At 47.8% G+C, this 20290-nt stretch overlaps 1 protein-coding gene across 1 annotated transcript in view; it reads right to left on the reverse strand.

Moving 5' to 3' along the window:
- Window positions 1-13548: 13548 nt before the first annotated feature.
- The window catches only part of WDR1 (WD repeat domain 1), a 41151-nt gene continuing 34409 nt past the window's right edge, over window positions 13549-20290 (reverse strand). The window contains exons 12-15 of the mRNA XM_076001093.1: window positions 18422-18532; window positions 16595-16768; window positions 16223-16367; window positions 13549-14693 (exon numbers count right to left, since the gene is read on the reverse strand). Of these exons, the coding sequence (XP_075857208.1) occupies window positions 14587-14693; window positions 16223-16367; window positions 16595-16768; window positions 18422-18532 (537 nt within the window). The 3' untranslated portion in view covers window positions 13549-14586. The remainder of the gene's footprint in view (window positions 14694-16222; window positions 16368-16594; window positions 16769-18421; window positions 18533-20290) is intronic.

Here is a 20290-nt window from a genome sequence, read left to right on the forward strand (position 1 = left end):
CATTTGCCATGTGAAATGCCAATAATTCCAATGCAAATTCTTGGTGATCCCTCAGCAGCCTCCTCCCTGGTCTTGCTGGCCTTGCTGGGACCTCTGAATTCCAGCTACGAAGAACCTTGAAGACAATTTGTCTTCTTGGCTTGCCACTGTCAACGGAAAAAAACCAAGTCTGCAAAATAATTTTAAGAGATTTATTCTGAGACAAATTTGAGGACCATGACCCGGAGCCACTGCCAAGAGGCCTTGGGCAAGTGGACTCGCTGTGGCTGGGTTACAGTTCAGTTTTATACATTTTCAGAGACACGGGGGTTACAGGCAAAGTCACAAATGAATACATGAGAGGCATACATTGGTTTGGCCCAAAGAGGTGGGACATCTCGAAGGGGGGGGGGGCTTACAGGTTATAGGTGGGTTTAAAGATTCTTTGGCTGGCAATTGGCTGAGAGAGTTAGACTTTATCTAGAAGACCAGAAAGGATATGCTTACTTTAAGATAAGGGTATGAGCACTCTGGGAGGTCCAGACAGGAGGACATTTTAAATTTACAATAGGCGCCTGCTAGGATGCTTGAGTTAAGATATTTTAAATTTATGATAGGCATCTGCTAGGATGCTTGAGTTAAGACAGGGGCTTCCTATCTTTTAGGTGATGTTAATGCCATACCAGAATCAGGTTGGGAAGTAAACCACTGCTTTATTTGGTTAACAAAAGCCGCTTAGTAGGAATTTACCATTTGTCAGCCTGACCCAGCTGGCCTCCTTAGGAAAGAGTTTTTAGCAAAAGAAAAAGATCAGAGTTCAGTCCTCACCACCTTCTGTGGAAAGTGTCGCAGCAACAGCACCAGAGCTTCAAGGGAACAGTATCTTAGCAGCTTCTGGCTATTTTCAGGTAGAAAAAGACAGCTGCTTGGAATTCCTTTTGCCACGTGGCACTGACTTCATTTCTGATTCATTCCTGCTGCTCCTCCCATGCCCACCCCAGGCTGTGCCCCTTGAGAAGGAGGATGGGCATGGCCCAGCTTGGGCTGTGATGTCCTGGACTCTTGGGCAGGAGCTGCTGCCCTTGGTCACTGGGACAGATAATCTCTGCCTTGTTGCAATTTTTGCCTTTTTTAATGGGATGAATGATCTTTGTGGTTCTTATTATATTTATTATTATATCAGTCCTATTTTTATCTGTTTCATTTTAGTGTCAGTTCTCTCAAATCTTTCCAGAATTAGCTGGGCCATAACTATTACATATGTAGTTAGAGGCAGATGCAGGGGAACAGACATGGCTTTGGATGGTGTCGTGAGTTGAACAGTGTCCCCCAAAAGGTGTGTTGAAGTCCTAACCTCCAGCACCTCAAAATGGGACCTTATTTGGAAATAGGATCTTTACAGATATAATTAGTTAAGGATCTCAAGAACAAGTCATCCTGGATTTAGGATGGCCCTATACTTCCATAAGAGTGTGGCTTCTGTCTTGGGTAGAGATTGTGATGGTCTTGTTCACAGGTTCTTAGTGACTTATCTTAACAGGTTGGGAAGTGTGTGTGTGTGTGTGTGTGTGTGTGTGTGTCTATGAGTCATACATATTATAAAGTTTATAGATCTTGAATATAGGGCTCAATGCATTTTTACGTATGTGTACACCTGTGTAACCACCATTCAGATCAAGATATGGAATATTTCTAATACTTAAGTAGGCTCCCCAATGCCCTTTCCCAGTCAATAACTCCCACTCCCACTTCGGGTAACCCTTCTTCTAACTTCGATCAGCACAGAATAGTATAGGCTGCTCTTGAGCTTCACGTAAATGGAATCATACAGGAGTCTCTCTGTGTCTGGATTCTGCTCAGCATCATGTTCATGAGATGAATTCCACATTGTCGTCCCTATCAGTAGTTCATTCACTTTTATTGCTGAATATAGATAAACCACAATTTGTTCCTCTCTTCTGTTGATGTACATCTGGGTTGATTCCAGTTTGGCTTTCTTTTGAATTGTTTTTTTTTTTTTTTTTTTTTTTTTGAGACAGTCTCACTCTGTTGCCCAGGCTAGAGTGAGTGCCATGGCGTCAGCCTAGCTCACAGCAACTTCAAACTCCTGGGCTCAAGCAATCCTGCTGCCTCAGCCTCCTAAGTAGCTGGGACTACAGGCATGAGCCACCATGCCCAGCTAATTTTTTCTATATATATTAGTTGGCCAATTAATTTCTTTCTATTTATAGTAGAGACAGGGTCTCACTCTTGCTCAGAGCTGGTTTCAAACTCCTGACCTCTAGTGATCTGCCCGCCTTGGCCTTCCAGAGTGCTAGGATTACAGGCGTGAGCCATCGCACCTGGCCTGTTCAACTGTTCTTAACCGTATCTCTTGCTGAACGCAAACACTCCATTCCCTTGTAAATACTTAGGAGTGGGAGTGATGGGTGAGGAGGGGCATATGTCTAATTCTAGTAGACACTGCCAAGCAGTGGAAATTTATATTTTAAAAATTATTTTCAATTGACACATGATAATCATACATATTGATGTGGTACAGTGTGATATTTCGATACATGTATACAGCATGTAATGGGCAAATCATGGTAGTTAGCATATTCACCACCTCAAACATTTATTATTTCTTTTTGTTGGGAACATTCAAAATTCTCTCTTCTAGCTATTTGATAATATACGATAAATTATTATTAACCATTGTCACTGTGCAGTGCTATAGAACACTAGAACTTATTTCTCCTACCTGTCTGTAATTTTGTATCAGTTAACCAACCTCTCCCTCTCCCTGCCTTCCTTCCCCCTCTCCTTCCTAGATTCCAGTAACCACATTCATTCCTATTCTCTACTTCTACGAACTCTACCTTTTTTAGCTTCCACATATGCATGAGAACATGTGATGTTTATCTTTCTGTGCCTGCCTTATTTCACTTCCATATGATCCTGCAATCCCACTGCTGGGTACACATCCAAAGGAAAGGAGATCAGTTTGTTGAAGAGATATCTGCACTCCCATGTTTATTGCAGTGCTATTCACAATAGCCAAGAGATAGAATCAACCCAAGTGTCCATTAACAGATGAATGGATAAAGAAAATGTGGTTTATATACACGATGGAATACAATTTGGCCATAAAAAAAAAAATGAAATGCTGTTATATGCGGTGACATGGATGAGCTGGAGGAAACCCATATTTTTATAAGGAGTTTCTGATGCACAAGGTCTTGGACTACACATTGAGAAAGGCCACTTGTCTAAAAGCTGTGTTAGTTCACCCTTCTTGGAGTACAGGGGGAGAAGAGCTTGAGATACTAGCAAGGTGATTTGGGGAAGAGGAGAGAATGAGAAATTAACTTGGTATGATCCATTAGCACCTCTTTGGAACAAATTATTGCTATTTACCTCTTTTGCCCAAGAGTAAGAAGCTGAGAACAGGAAAGCTTTGGTAGGGCTGCCAAGAGGGTAAGCCAGCCCACTTCAAACAATCAAGCAAGCCTTATCCCACCCCCACCATGGGCTAGAATCATGCTCATTTATTTGCTGGTAGAAAGGGATCTGCTTGGGAGCTTGGGTTATCCCTTCAGGGAGTGACTATCTCCTCTGCTCATCTTAAACAAGATAATTGCAAAGCAGTTTCCTGCCAGTCCATCCTCTTAACAAAGGAGGTGAGAAAAAAGAGATGGCATTCTTCCTACTGGGCCCAGCAGGTTTGACAACCAATGCCAGCTTTGGGGAAACTTTCATTTTCAGCCAACTCTGGATGTTTTAAAACAGTTATAGCCAGTGTCTCTGAATGCAGAAGGCCAGTAAACAAGGCTTCCTGTTGGCCAAGGCACGCTGCCTGCCCAGTCTGTTAGCCCATGCTAGGCCTCCTTGGCCCCTCTGCCAGGAGCCATTAGCCAGCAGGCTGGCTCAGCTTCTGCCCAGCCACGATCTGAAGCTGCTCTCTGCTGTTTTTAGCTGAGCACTGCAGCCAGGGCCTCAGAAACCAGAGACAGTGCAGGCCCCCAGAAAGGGGAGAAGGACATCTACATCAAGGCAGGCAGAGGAGTGGGAGATGGGTATTACCATTTTGGTACGGCGCTCACCGGCCGTGAAACCTTGCCCACAGCCGGCACTCATAGTCCACACGACAGTTTGTGCTGTGCATTGACGACGAATCCGTTTTGCTCTTATGTGCTGAGGAAAGCTTTATTATTATTATTTTTTATTCTTTATTTCTTTTTGGTAAAAATCAAGCGAGGTTAAATGAGGAAAGCTTTAAAGCACTGAAAGCTTGTTTTACTTTACAGGCAGCTTTACATGTAATGTAAATCAGAATAGGTAACATATATGTTTTCATTACATTTTTAAAGGTTCACAATTTTATTTTGATAAATAAAAATTAGAAAAGTCATATCACGGCTGTTGGCTAAAGTTGACACTCGGCTATATGCGTTCATCTGTGGCTGTCGACTGTAGTCCACGCTGGTCCCGAAGTGGTTAAAGGAGCCGGCTATATGCCAGGCTCTATACATCAGGGTCTCGTTGATACATCAGGGTACATAAGGTCATGCCAGAAAGGTGAGTTGATAATTCTTGCCTATCCCTACCCACACCAGGGCGGGCCCCATGTCCCTGCACATCCTCTGCCACAGCACTTGAGCCCGGCACTACTGTCCTGGCATGCCCGGTTCAAACTCTTCCCCACTGCTCCACCACTGCAGTGAAACAAGAAAGCCCATGTTTATCTTACTCTCGAAGCTGAGTGTGTCCCCAAAGCCAAGTGAGGTGCCTGGTACTGAGCGGATGTCCAATGCATATTAGTCGTGAAGTAGTTAAAAATATGCCACTCTGGCAAATTGACATTTTAAGTTAAAGGCACTTGAAAAACAGCTAAGTGCAAGAAGATTGCATGCTGTTTCTTAAAAGCAAAAGATGAAATTCCCACATGAAGGACGTAACATCCTTATCCCCAAGGATGAGAAGTTGAGACCAAGAGAATTCTGTACCAACTTTGCTAAAACAACTCTTACCTTTTAAGCCTCTCCACATGATTTAGTTGCTTCTTCGCAACTAACTAGATACCTTTGTCTAACTCTGTATAGAATTAACTGACTCTAACTGCTCCTTGGGGTCTTCATTTTCTTACAAGGTCTCCTGTGCCACGTCAAACCTATATTAAATAAATTTGCGTGTTTTTCTTCTGTTTATCTATCTTATGTCAATTTAATTCTTGGGCCTAGCCAGGACTTGAAGAGGATGGAAGTGGAGTTTTGCTGCCCCTATAGTTGAATATATTAGTGATTAAATGATTAAATGAACTTTGAATGAATAAACTGCAGAAGCCTACTATCTCAGTTTTTTTAAAGAGAATTAATCTATTAGGATCATAGAATTATAGAGCTCTTCTACCTAACAACAACAAAAACCTAGCTCCTTAAAGATAAGAAGGGACCCTTTGAATTAGCAATGTCTGGAGATATTTTTGGTTGTCATAACTGGGGCAGGGGTGCTGCTGACATCTAGTAGAGACGAGGGGTGTGCCACCTCCTGCAATGTACAGGACAACCTCCCACAAGGACCTGTCCTAAAGTGTCAGTAGATAGCAGAGCTGAGGTCGAGAGCCGGCTTGTGTGGCTTGTGGAAGTCGTCTGCCAGAGGGCAGGTGTCCACATTGCTTGCTACAAGCTGGTTGCCAGGCAGAAATTTGTTCCAGTTAAAAGTGAATATTGAAAAACTGAAATGAACAAGACTTAGTGTTTTCACTTCTCTAATTGAAAACACTTAGGGGAGGTTTTGCAAGTTATATCAGCAAAAGCTAAAGAGTTGGTTTGAAAGCGAAGAAATGGGTGGGGTCTCTACTGCACATGTCAACTACGCCCAAAAATGTATTTGCGTCTTATGGCTAAGACAGCGCTTTCCCCACCAGGCCAAAGACTGGGGTTCGCTTGTGTCCATTTAATTTGTCCAAACCCGAGTATGGACTTCATTTTGATGAACAGTTCTTTGCAACCTTCAAATATTATTAATGTTGTTTCTACATCCAATGAACTAGATACTATAATGGAAGGAAAAGAATGAAGGAAGGAAGGAAGGGAGGAAAGAATGAAGACATAAAGAAGGCACAATTGTCAAAAATCCAGGTTATTTGAAGCACATTGACTTGACTTTATGTGCTACAAACGAAATCAGGGTAAGCTAGAATTTGAAAGACAAGAGTACCACGGTGTTTCTCTCTGGAGTGCTCTTTGAAGTGTGACCTTTTCCAATCCCAAACTATTGAAAAAATAATGTGTCCTTGGAGTGCCATTTAGACTCATTTGTGATGGGACCAGAAGCAGGTGGGCTGATGATCTTAACTCGATTGCCAGTGAGATGGTGTCTGTCTCCATCTGTGATGTGGTCGTCTTGCTCTCTGTGCGACCACGTTGATGGCTCCAGCCAGCATTATTCCTTACAGCCTTTCAATTTTTTATTTTTGGATATGTGACACGCTCTTCTGTGAAGCTTGTACTCTCTCAAACCAATTTATTTCTTATACAAGAGCACAAGCCCTTGATTATGTTCCTGGAAGTAATTCCTTGCATGTGTGCGTCAGTCACCTGATGTAATGAAAGTCCCCCCGAATCTCGCCACCACCTGTGGAGTATCTTGGAGAAGGGCTATGCCGTGTTACACAGGGAGGCTCAGGGTTTACGACCAGCTTGTCCAACATCAATCTGTGGGTGAGAGGCAGATGTGGGCTCAGAGCTATACTTCTGGTCCTAAGAGTGGTGCTTTTTCCCTTAGCTAGCACACCCCTCTAGGGCAGTGTGTTCAAGTCCAGTGTCTAACGTTGAAGGTGGACCCTGGAGATACCATTTATAGGCAACACTGCCAGCTGCCGAGATGGCATGCAGGGGCAAACCTAACTGTGTGAGGATGGAAGATGCAATTTCAAGATGGTGGAGCCAAAAGACTGGGGCTGGCATGGTGGTGACTTCATGGGAGCCGTGCACAGGACTGCCCCTGTCAGTGAGGGGCTGAGGTTGCTCTGTCCTGCTGAGCACCTGAGAGCAGCTGCCAAACGGGGCAGCCACAGGGCTGGGATGGAGCTTTGGGATCCAGGCCTTCCCTGTGGCTCCTGTTGGCTTTGGCTGCCACTCTTATTGGGTATGGGTATGGGTTGCCCCCCCTCACCCCTGCAGGCCCAGCACTGGTAACAGCTTTCCTCTGATTACCAACGCCCTGCAATGGTTATTGATGCCCTGCACTGGTTACTGGTGTCCTGCATCGGTTACGGATACCCTGCAATGGTTACCGATGTACCCGTAATGCCCAGCGTCAGTAACAGCTTTTCCCTTCACCCTACCTACACGTCTCCAAATGGTCCCTCTATTCAATTATCTTCAGTCTAACCCTTTGAACTGCCACCCATTTGCTGCACACAAACAGGGACAGGCTGCTCGCTACCTCCCGAGGCAGCCCGTCCCACTGTACAAGCACAATTTGTCTCCCTACGCCTTCCATCCTTTGGTCTTGATTCTCCACTGTGAAATAACAGGGAAATTCTATCAAGGATTCAGTGTCAGGCAGACTTAATTTCAATCCTGTGTTCTATTCCCTGCAGGAGTGTCATCATTTGCCCTAAATTACCCAGCTGATAATCTCAGTTCCGGCATGTGCTACGTGGAGACAACACCCACGCCCCAAAGGACTGTTGTGAGAATTAAATGAAATGACAGTATCTGTAGGGTTGCCAGATTGAGTTAAAAAAAAAAAAAAAAGTACAGGATGCCCAGTTAAATCTGAATTTCAGATCAATAATGAATAATTTTAGTATATGTCTGTACAGTATTTGGGATATACCTGTACTAAAAATTATTTGTTATTTACCTGTTATTCCAGTATAACTGGGTATCCTGTATTTTATCAGGTGAATCTGAAAATCTGTGAAGTGCACGGCATGTCGCCTGCACTTTGCTTGGCTTGAATAACAGTAGCTAATATTGTTATTATTTTTAATCCCTGTCTTCCCAGCCCCTAACACAGTACCTGCCATATGCTCAAAAGATGTAGAATGAGGAAATGAATGAACAAATGGAGAAACTGAGAACTAGAGAAGCGACTTGTCTGAGGTGGAAGATGCCAGTGGTGGAGAAGAGTCTAGCAGTCCAACGAGGACCCTGCCCAAGGAGGAGGGTGAGTCAGGCACGGCACAGGGTGGACCCCCAAAGTTGCTGGAAACAGCTTTTGTTTCTTACATGGCACAATAATTATATTCTTATTAAACAAACAGATAATTAATACTAGTCGATAAACTGCCTCTTTAGTGCTACGGATTAGAGCGAAAAGGCACTGCTTTGCTTCTTGGGATTTAAATTATAGATCAGGACTGAAGCTTTGTATCATGTTTGCATTACAGGCATTTGCAGTTTTATATCAGTCTCAGCAATTTCATGGCAATCTTAGTAATCAAACATTTCTCCATTTTGTTTTAGTTGCAGAGTACTATATTGATAAAATCTAGGTTCCATGCAGATAAATACTCACAATGTATAAAATATTTTCTAAAAATTCACCTTGCAATCCAAGAATACTGCTCATAGAGATGTCAGGAAAAATTATATTCCCAGATCTGCCCCAAAGCAACTGAAGAGACAGCTAGCTGTCCCCCTCTCCCTCCTCCAGAGTAATGGGGTCATGGCTGGGCCTGGGGCCGCCTAACCAGACTGTCATCTCAGCCCTACTCCAGCTCCCTGCCTCTAAAGGTGAGTGCTTACATGGCTAACAGTTCCTCATAAGATGGAGTGGACACGGCAGGTGTGTGGGCCCTGAAGACCACGTGTGCCTGCTCCATGCTTTCTGCCACCTTCAGGAAACAAAATGTAGAAGCGCGTTGGCCTCACCCTGGCAGACAAAACAGGAGGCTCTGGGAAGGCCCTGAGGAAAGGACACATCCAAGGACCTGGAATGTTCATTTGGAATTTTAAGTTCTGTGAGCCTGGTATCTTCCTAACAATTAATGACATTTCTGCTGAAATTGGCAGTACCCTGGAGAAACATGATGCTTTAATACTTTCATGAAATGTGTCCACACTTGAAAGATCCTTATAACTCAATGAACCACTATTTTTCAAACAATTAAAGAATGTTACAAAATTGTGCATGGATAAAAAAAATGCCTTCAAAGAGGATTTTTTTTTTTTTTGCAATCACACAAGAGGTTTATTTTCTGGCTAGCCAGGGTCCAAGCCCCAGAGCACCAACGCAGTGGCCACTCTCGCAGGCAAGGACCCCGACCGGAACAACGGCATGCCTTTTATCCCCATGGTGCACGAGCTGCGCACAAGCTGACTACGCATGGATCATGCGTTGACCTTTAAAATGATTGGTTGCCCACTATTGCCTTTTGAAATAATTGGCGGGTTGGTTGCCCTCTATTGCCTGATAGGCCAGTTGCCCGTGCTTCAATGACCTCATCCCATAATTCCCCTTACAGCGGTGTAGCAAGCAAGCAATGACCAGAAGCAAAGGTTTGCGGTTAGCTCATTGCCCCACCCAAGTAAATTCCCGACAATTGGAAGAATTCCTCTGCCCTTCCTCTATCCTACAAATTCCTCTGCCCTACATTCCCCCCTTTCTCTAGGTAGCAGACGAGCACTCTTGCTCATCCTCAAGGTCTCTTAGGTGCTCTAGTTCTATAGCACTTGACCATAGCTGCTGATGTTGTTGTTGCAATACTAGTAGCTGGACAGTGTTTATCCGTTCTTTCACAAAAGCTACTAGTCTATTAATTACACATGGCGCGAAAGTAAGGACTAAGATTAGCATAATGAGTGGGCCTAGTAGGGTGGATAGTAGCGTTGTTAACCAGGGGGAACTGTTAAGCCAAGACTCAAACCAACCTGCTTGCTGTTCATATTCCCGTTTGCGGCGGGCAAGCCCTCCCCTGACCTTAGCCATAGATTCTCTAACAACTCCCGTATGGTCTGCATAGAAACGACATTCTTCTTTGAGGGCAGCACACAGTCCTCCTTGCTGGAGGAATACTAGATCTAACCCCCTCCGGTTCTGGAGCACTACCTCGGATAGGGAGGTTAGTGACTTGAGTATTAAACCCTCTTTGCCGCATTGCCAGAGAAGAGATACTAGTTCCTGCTCCTATTGCCCCTAAGCCAAAAAGAGTAGCCAGGGTTATGGCTGTGAAGGGCTCTCTTTCTTTTAAAAATTAGGTTGGTGACTCTTTGCCCTACTGTGCCCTCATACATTGTCTCTTTAGCGTGGTATATTATTTTTGGGAACACTAACACCATTATACAGTAATCCTTAGACCTATGTAAGGTTATGGGGTTGGTGGGAGTTTGGGGCGGTAAGTATAGCTGTAGGTCTCCATCCCAAAAACATTAGACCAAAAACACAACATCCCAAAAACACAACAACCAATCCCCACCGCGACCCGTCCATGTTGTCACCCAGTTCAATCTTTAGATGCCACAACCCCAGTCCAAGTCTGGGTCAGCAGTCCTGGGCTGTCGCCGCCACGCGGGTCAGGTCTGGTCTTCAGAGGATTCCTCGGGTCTGCAGTTGCTTTCCACCTTCAAAGAGGATTTTAACATAACAGAGGGCAAAATGTTCATTGATATGGTTTCAGATTCCACATTGCCATGAACCTTTAAGAAATTTTCACTTATCAAGTTGTGGTATAGTGCCAAAGATGAATATCCACAATTCTCTGAAAATGTTATTCAAATACGTGTTCCTTTTCCAACTGTGTATCTGTGTGAGACCAGATTTTCTTCATATATTTCAACTGAAACAATGTATTGCACAGATTGAATGGAGAAGCCAGACATTAAAGTGACTTTCCAAAATGTCTAACAATGTCACTCTGGTTTTTGTGAGACAGAGTTTCCCTGCCACCCTGGCCAGAGTGCAGTGGCATCACCATAGCTCCCTGCAACCTCCAACTGCTGGGCTCAAGCGATCCTCCTGCCTCAGCAGCTCCAGTAGCTGGGACACACCACCAGGCACACACCACCAAGCCTGGCTAATTTTTATGTTTTTTTGTAAAGACAGGGACTTGGTATGTTGCCCAGGCTGTTATCCAACTCTTGGCCTCAAGCGATCATCCTGCTTTGGCCTCCCAAAGTGCTGAGTTACAGGTGTGAGGCACTGCATCCGACTGGAAAAGTATTTTTCTTAAAAGTGTGCAGTGATAACATGTAATGGGTTTATAATTTATTTTTAGATACATGAATACATGTTTTTTTTTTTCCCTTGGTTTTTAACTTCTGGTACATCTCCACATAATCAAAAGCTCTTTGGTGTCTTCAATAATTTCCAGGTGTCCAGGTGCCACATTGCGCTGGTTCCTATCACAGAGGTGCTCCTAGTTCTCCGTGGCCCACATAGGAAGCCTGAGGCTCTAACAGACTCAGGGGCATACTCTAGCAAATCCACACAAGGCTCAACACAAGAGATCCTTTTTCTGATACAGCAATCACTTGGAGAAATCTTTTTATGCCCCCAAATTGGTCAGCTTGGTGATTAATACATTTATGGGAAAACGGTGGTCAGCAGTGAACATGAAAACTTCTTTTGCAGCAAGGATTCAATTCCAGCATGTCCTTACATTCAGTTTGCACGTGGCACACTTGCATATGAACACTTTTAAAAAAACAAATTGTCCAAATGCATGTTATCTACATGATCGTTTTAAAAAGGTGATGCTCTAATGGAAATAGCCTTTGTCACATATCCCAAAAGAAGCCCTTAGGAGTTAAGAGTCTTCTAGTCGAGCTCGAACTTGCCAATCAAGAGAGGTCCAGGTGTTGGAGCTGGAAACAGAACTCAAGACCCCTGACTTGGTGTGGCCTTCCTCCCACTACACTGCTTCCTCTAGGGTGAGCACAGGTCTGTCTGGTCCTAAGTGGGCAGACGAGCACGACAGGAGATGGAGCTTGCTACCCCCTTCCCCCTCCAGAAGTAGAGATCCTTGCCAGACATTGCTAATTCATCTCAGACCAACACTTGGTTCCAGTGTAGCCCAGCAAGGTATTAGAATCCTTAAAACTGTCCAGATAGCTGAAGCTGGTCTGCAAAATGAAACTGGTGTGCACAGAGCTATCACCCACCCTTTGAACAGAGCTGTGAGGGTAGGCCCCATCTGGTCACTCCTGTGAAGGCAGCTTCTCCCCTCCCAAAGCAATGACCATGACTTGGTGCTTAGGCTTGTGACCCCCTGAACATGCCACCTGCATCATTCTTTCCTTGCAAAAGATAAAGTGGCGTTCTGATTTTTAGTTTTCTTTCAAAGTTCACTGGTGAGTACAAGGATCTCCCTGGAGTGGGTGGAGATCCCCAGGTATAGATCTTGCTTTAAAAGCCTCTAATTTTGTTGAGGAAGGAATGAAGTACCACCTCCCTCTATTGTAAGTCTTCTAAACCTCAAAGCCTTGCTTTTAGTTCTGAGACTGTGAACTTTTTTCGTAAATTGGGCCACTGTAGATGTATTGTTTGTTTTTTATCATATATTTTGAAAACTTTCCTATGTATGAGTGTATAATTCCCATGAAAAAAACTTAACAGGTGTTAAAGAAAAATGATGTCAAGTGTCAAACATACTTACATATCCTTTGATCTAGAATGTAGTGAAAGTTTTGGTGTCATTTGTCATGTTTTTTGATTTTGTGACTGGTGGCTTTTATCCTTCAATGCAGATGTTAAAAATGTACTTTCATTCTTAATAGTTTTTGTCATTCTTTGAAACACTCATGTTTGTGTGACTACATTCTTCCATATTTTCTTGTACTCTTTTGGTTCCTTTTTTTTAATACTCAAAACTTTGATCTACTTTTAATTTCATCTACTGTTAAGGACAAGGTAAGCAGTAATATTTATACTTTAACTGTTACCAAGTTTTATCACCTGCATTGACTGAATGATTGTTCCCCCATTAATGAGAAAAGTACCTATCCCAAACCCAAAAACACACAGGACAGGGTACACTTCTGGACTTGGCTTTGTGGCAGCCCCAGCTTTAGATATTATACACTGACATTTAATTTTATCTTCCTGACTTTTATAGCTCCTCTATAGACATGAACTGTAGAAGCAATGTAATAAGATGTTCAGAAGGGGAAAGTGTTTTTTAATTGAGATTAACAAATTTAGAGACAACTTTATGATGTTGTCTTTCCAGCCAAGACCAGTCCCCTTTCACTTTGCAATGAACTGGGATGCTTGAGAATTTCCTTTCCAACATCTACACTCGGGTTATTCCTTACCTGAAGGCAGTATTAGAAAGGTCACAGACTACCAGCAATTTGAGAATTAGATGGGATCTCCATATCATCTGGCTCAATGCTTGCAGTTTACAAATGAAGGAACTTAGGTGCAGAGAAGGCAGGGATGTGCCCAGCTCACAGTAACGCAGCGGTAGGGATGGGAGTCTGGGGCTTTCCTTCCAACAAGTGGCAGACAAGGGGTTCAGGCTCCTGAACATCTCCCTTCAAGGCTGCAGGCTGGCGAGACACCTGAAACCACGAGGGTCCCACAGAGCACCCCCCACCCCACATGCCCCCATCACACAAAGGCAGTGATCCACAATGAAGAGAAAAGATATTTAATTATTTCTCAGTCTAATCTCTTTAAAGCGCTCAAAGTGTTTTCACAAGTGCAAGGGGGAGGGATTGTTCTCAGCCAACATTTACCAGTGATTCCGACACACGCAAAAAAACTCCAAATCACGGTGCTTTATACTTACTTTTAATTTCTGCACTGAAAAAAAAAGGAAGGTAAAAACAATGACAGATTAGTTTACAGTGACTTCATCTTTGCCTTTAAATTAATCTTTGCTCTTAGGAGCAGAAGGGAGAGAGAAAGACAGGAAAACATCCAAGCCTGATGGTGAAACGGTGACCAGGACACCTGGGTCTGCCTGACAAGGGCTCTAGAAACCCGGACACGGTGCCGTCGATGTGCTAGCTTGTAAACTGACAGGCAACAGTTAAAATACATTTAAAAAAAATCCCACAATTCCATTCTTAAAATCAAGCACAAAATCTGACAATGAAACACATCCAAGGGTCACGTGTGTGTCTCCACCTGACCTAAGGCGGCTTTCTGGAGGCTGCCACGTGGCGATGCACACGCACTACAGGGAGACAGACACCTGCTTTACGCAGAATTCCGGCCTTGCTGAACTGCAGCGAACATTCCCTCTCGCTGGTGCAGACATGTTCTGCACATAGGAGAGAGGGAGCCACGGGCTGCTCACCTGTACAGCTGCCCCTGACAGACAGCAAGAGCTGCGGGTGGGGGTGGGGGTGGGGCTCTGTGCTTTTGAGGCTGCTGCCTCTGGAATGTTCTGCATTCTCAAGGTCTGGCTGGGCTGTGGGTTTTTAGTTACGCTCCACACATTGTTGAAGTGCTCGCTTTATTTTTCATGTGCAAACTGTTACTGTCTAAAGCTTTCGGAAGGACACGTACAGACACAGACACCCTGTAGAGAGGCGGGGTCATCGTTAAGGCCCTCCTCCCTCCTGCGGCGGGGCGGGGCAGGGGCACGTTACAGAAATAGAGAAATGATGTGTTCCGCTGCAGTTAAACTCTAGTCCCTGATTCGGTCTGTCCGGGGTGGGCTCCTTAGTAGGTGACTGTCCACTCCTTGACAGAGGCGTCGTGGGAGGTCGTGACCAGCGTGTGCTCGTCCAGCCACGCCAGGCTGCTGACGTGGTGTAGCCGGTGTGCATCTGGAAAGAGAGGACTTGAAGTAAGGAAAACCCAAATTTCTCTGCCTCTACATATATCTTGGACTAAGAAGATGGAACAAGCTGCACCCAAACCATCAACAGGGCCCCGAGAAACTGACCAAGTGTGGCTGTTAATCAGACCCCTTTCCCTTATCAGGAGGAGCCTGGGATAACAGTGTGGGGGCAGGTGACGGCTAACTCTGCCGTGCCATGCAGAACAAGCAACCTCCTTGGCCTCTACCCACTAGACGCCAACCGCTCCCTCTCTCCAAGTCCTGACAACCAAAAATGTCCCCTCTCCCTAAGAAGGTGAAAAAAAATCTTTTTATGTACAAAAAAGCTATACAGAAAAAAACATAAACAGAAACACAGTATCTATGTGTATGAAACTGGGGGTATGGCAACCAATGAAAGGCTGAGCAGCATGAGGTTGGGGAACTTATCTGACTGCCCCCGGCAAGAGTCACAGCATGGTGACCAGGCTCCAGATCCCAGCAGGGAGGGACCACTGTGTGGTTCCTTCCCCAGCTAGCCCTCTGCACAAAGCCCAGGGGGGCTCCCCCTCCAGGAAAGGGGCTGTCCACCAGCTCTCTGCTCCCCCAGCCCAGGTGGCGTCCAGCCTTCAAATCTGCTGCCTGCCCCACTAAACAGGGGCAGACTCCACCCCCAGCCCTGCCATGGCAACACCCTAATGCCAGAGACCTAGCTCCATCCACATCACCACTGACTCTTTCCGGGTGTATAACTCAATGATATGCACGAAAGCCCGATGCTGGGGGCAGCTTGTGTTTGGTAAGCTGTGACCACACAGCAGATAAACCCCGGGCTGCCTTCCTCCTGCCTGCCTGGGAGGGACGCTGAAGATGCAGCTCAGTGGCGCCCCCCCTCGGCCTACAGCTGGGCACAGGCTCTGGGGGTGCACTTGGACTTGCTGTATGTTTCATACAACAGGCTGCCTTGTGTAGAAAAGGGAACAGGAGACAAAACCATGCATAAGCTGCCTGGCAGTGCTGGGGACAGGAGATGTGGGAGATCAAGGAGGTGCTACCCATGTGGGGCCCCAAAAAGAGATGAGCTGTCACTACAGGAAGCAATGATGATATGTCAGGTAAAACAAAACATACCGCTAACAGTAACTTCATCTGTTTCCTTTTTAAACGTGGCTACTAGAAAAGCGGAACATTTGTGTGTGGGTTACACTATACCTCCACTGGACACTGCTGCCCCAGGAAGTGAGAAAGGCTGGCCCTGGGTGGGGGGATGAGGTCCAGAGCGAGGCCTTCAATCGGCTCCGCACATGTCCTGGATATGGCCCCGTGTGCTCCCACTGGGACACAGAGTGCCCCGAGGCCCCTTGGCATGGCTAGCCCAGGCCGGCAGAGCAGCTGGTGTCTGCTGGAGAGAAGAACGTGACCCCTGCCCCCACCGAGTCACCTCCCTAGAGGCACAGAAGTGACAGCCCTGAGGACAGCAGGCAGAAGATGGGCGACAGAGTCCGTTCCCTGCCAAGGCCTGGGGGCAGGAGTCACCTTGGATCTTGACTCTGGTCTCTGGGTCGCTCAGGGTCCAGACGTACACCATCATGTCCATGCCACCGGAGGCAAAGTGTTCATTGTCTGGTGACCAGGCCAGGCAGACGATTTTTGCGTGGTGTCCATAAAAAACATTGTTCTCCTAGTTGCAGGTTGAAAACAGAGAGGCAGCAGGTCAGGGTTTGGGCCAGAGTTACCCTGCATTGGGCACTAACGCTGTGCCAGGTGACCTTTACGAACTCACTGACTTCTTGATCCCATGAGGCACCCGCTACTCACAGAGACTAGAAAACTAAAGCTAAGAAATGTGCAGCCACCTCCCGCCTGCGCCGCCTCACACAGGACAGAGGCGGCCCGCTGCCTGCTCACCGAGTAGCCGTCGGCAACGCTGAACACCGTGACCACCTTGCTGGCATCGCACACGGCGAGGAAGGCGCCATCGTGGGAGTAGGCCACATCTGTCACGGGGCCCTTGGCCTCCAGGAGCTTGTTCTCGTCCTTCAGTGTGGTGCCCAGGATGGAGTACAGGCGGACGCTGCCATCCTGCAAGCGGGACAGCAAGGAAGTGAGGCTCCCCAAGCCCCGACAAACATGAGTGCACACGCACCCCATGCCCCGCCCCACCCATTTCTGAAGGGGCAGTCGGGGTCCTAGTGAGACAAGGGGCCCTTGCTCTGACTGCTGCTCTGCTACGGCCCTGCCCGGGCTCCCAGAGGCCAGGTGTGTCGCTCCTTCTGCCACACGTACCAGAGGGTACTTCCTAAACCCTTCAGTAGATCCTATAGCTTAGCTACCACAGATGGCAGAATGGCCTGGGGAGGCTGTTAAAATCTCACCCCAGGCCTCCTCCCATTCTGATTCTGCATGTTTGGGTGCTTGAGCCTGCACTTTTCATAAATGCCCCCAGAGGTTCACGGGCCAAACTTTGAGAAAACACCTGCATGTGAGCAGTTCTCTAATGAGGGCCCTGTCTGGCCACCCTCCTCAGGCCGCCCCTGCCTGCCCAGCACCTGGGCAGGTTCCCTGTGGCCCCAGCTGTCGGCGAGCACCCAGTCCGCCTCCCCATCACCCCGTCGTGCTCAGGCACTGCTTCCCTGGGGAGGGCACACCTGCTCTTTCTAAGGTTGGCAGTCCACCTCCCTGTAGCTGTCACCACCAACTCTGGGAGTCTTCGTTTCCACAATAATCACATGGCCCTCCCCGTGTACGGATCCCCGAAATTCTCTGAGCAGCTCTGTGAGAAAGGCACAGCTGGCCACCTGAGGTCCCCAAGTTGGTGGAGGAAGCTGACTCTACCTGGGTGGGCCAGGGCCAGCGCTAGAGCCTGGCTCCTGTGTCACGACTGCCTTGAGACAGTGTGGACACAGCAGACAGGCCTCTATAGCACAGGTGGGCACTGCCACGGCGGCAGCAGAGCTGGATTACCAGCGGGCCGCCCTCCTGGGGCCCAGGAGGAAGAAATGAGTTCCTCTGTAAAGCACTCAGGACGCAGCCGGGAAGACGGTGACCGCTCTGCACACACAATCCTTACTTACTATAGGGCATGAGAATTATTGATATACTGTGGACCGTGAGAAGGCAGAACTCAAGGAAAACTGTGCAATGCTCAGGTTAACTCTGCACTGTGGAGGTGCTAAGAAAATTCGTCTCTCTCCTTGTACAACCGAGGGCTGGTGCTTCCTTTCCTGACCTGCTGCCCTCTCACTTCCCAGGCACTCGCAGGGCCGACCTGGGGCCAAGATGGCCCTTCTTTAGCACTCCCTCCCTCACTGCCCAGGGCCCTTGGACACCCCAAGACTGTGGGCACTTTGGCCACCGCACCTGGCCTGGCCATCCATCGGCACGTGGAAGACACTCCCTGAGGGTCTTGTGACATGGACTGTAGTATGAACACGCCCCAGGGCTCACGCCCACCTCCTGGCCTGACCCACGTGCTCCAGTAGGACACCACAGCTGGCACACCTCACTGCTCGGACACTGGGCCCCGCTGCAGGGCACTCATGGCAGGGCAGGGAGCCTGAGGCCAGCTGGCCAGGGGAAGGCCCCCACTTTGGTGGCAGGAGGGCAGCGGGGCTGCAGAGTGGAACCTCAAACCTCAGCCCCACTGCGTTCCACAGGACTCACACAGCCCAGGCTGTCCCCAAGCCACACCCAGATACCCAAATCAGAGCCGTAGGTGAGAGGAAAGGGCCTTACCGTGCCCCCGACAGCCACCGTGTCTCCACCCGGGTGCACCGCCACAACTTCCGGCTCGTAGCCGGGGTTATCGATGCTGAAGCACTTCTTCTGGTCCTTCAGCAGGACAATCTGCGGGCACATGGGCAGCCAGTCAGAGCAGGGCAGCCCTCGTGGGTTCCGTCCCCAACCTTGCCACAGCCCAGCTGGGCTGAGCCACAGCCCCGGGCTCAGCCCCAGCACGTGAACCTCACAGCTGGGTGGGGCAATGAAAGGTCTTGGTCAGCCAGAATTTCAGTAAACGCTGCTGTCACCATCATCATCGCTACATCATTACTGCGGTTACTATGACAGCACCAACTTCCCAGTCACTGCACTTAGTTCCTCCCATCATGCAATGTCCATGATAAACAGACTTTGCTGAACAGAGTCCTCCTAACACTCGAGAGGACATGAGCAGTGGGAAGTGGCTAAAGCAACGGTGGACAAGATGATGACATGTCTGCATCCTAGGTTCTGGCCACTCAGGCAAAAAGAAACAGCCTGTTTTCATCAGTGCTTGTGTGATAGCACTGGAGCTGTCACTACCCAGTAGCTGGGCACATGCCCTGACTCCAGCAGGTCAGCTGTGGGGCTGGGGCTGCCCAGTCCAGGGGCCACCTTGCTCAACCACCCAAGCTGACTAGCCCTGGGGATCAGGGGCAGATGGCTACATAGCACAGTGGCCAGGAGCCTGTGCCTGCTGCCCAGGGCCAAGGGTGCTTCTCCTCTGTAGCCCTGAGCCCACTGGAGAATTTCCTGATCTAAAATCCCTGACCCCTGGGTAATAGGGAACTCTGCAGAAGACCCTCACCTGGAGCTGGGGTCACAGATGCTCCTAGAGGACCAGGTGAGCAGTGGCAGATCACAGAAAACATGTGCACACATGTTTATTCCAAGGGTTCCAGTGACTCCCCAGAGCTTGTCCACTGGCACACTACAATCCTATGGGGCACTCATTATGAGCCTCAGGGCAGGGACAGCTTCTCATGACAACTTTACAGATAAGGAAACTGAGGCCTGAGACACAGAGCTCTGCCTGAGGCCTGCAGTGTGGACAGGGCCAAGCCTGAGTTCCGCCCCTCACCAGAGGCCAGGTGCAGACACCGAGGCTGGAGAAATCCCGCCGTATGGAGAGGAGCTGCCCATCAGCCTTCCAGAACGCTGCTTCCCAGCCTTCCCCCATGTGCCCCTCTGGCTGGCCGACCGTGTGCGATAATTACTTGGCAGGGAGTTCTTATTATCTAGGACACACAGCAGTCCATTCTCCCTGAAGCAATTAAATTCATAGGACTGAGCAGGGGCGGGAGGATCCTGAATGGCAGCTTTCTTTAGGGAGGTTTGTCACGTGCTGAAGGGGACCCAGGTGCTACCTGCCTTCCCCAGCTGACATGCCGGGATGCCCGGGTCCACTGACAGATGTTTGTAACAGAGCAGAATTCTGTACAAAGTGGGTCAGGCTTGGATCTCAGTTTAGGGCGCTTTGCTCCAGAAATTCCAGAAGAGGTGTGCCGGTGCCCTCACTGGATGAGAACCCGGGCTATGGGAGGCAGAAAAATTGCACCCTATTCTGGCTTGGGTACTACCCTGCCACCAGTGGGAACGCTCTGGGGGCCCCACCAGCCCGCTCTGAGCCTCAGCCTCGTTTGTGAGAGAACAACTTGAGACGGTGTGAGGAGCTGAACATGTATTTCCTCGTAATCACCTTTGTGAGACTGTTGGGGATGAGAACACTAAAGCTCAGAGGTGAGGTAAATGCCTGAAGTCACACAGCTCCAATGCAGCAGGGCTGGGACCTGCACATGAGCACAGACAGACAGACTCACTCAAGTGGAGTCTCCTACGGATCTA

This window comes from Microcebus murinus, chromosome 3 (assembly GCF_040939455.1).
Source record: "Microcebus murinus isolate Inina chromosome 3, M.murinus_Inina_mat1.0, whole genome shotgun sequence".
Classification (NCBI taxonomy): domain Eukaryota; kingdom Metazoa; phylum Chordata; class Mammalia; order Primates; family Cheirogaleidae; genus Microcebus; species Microcebus murinus.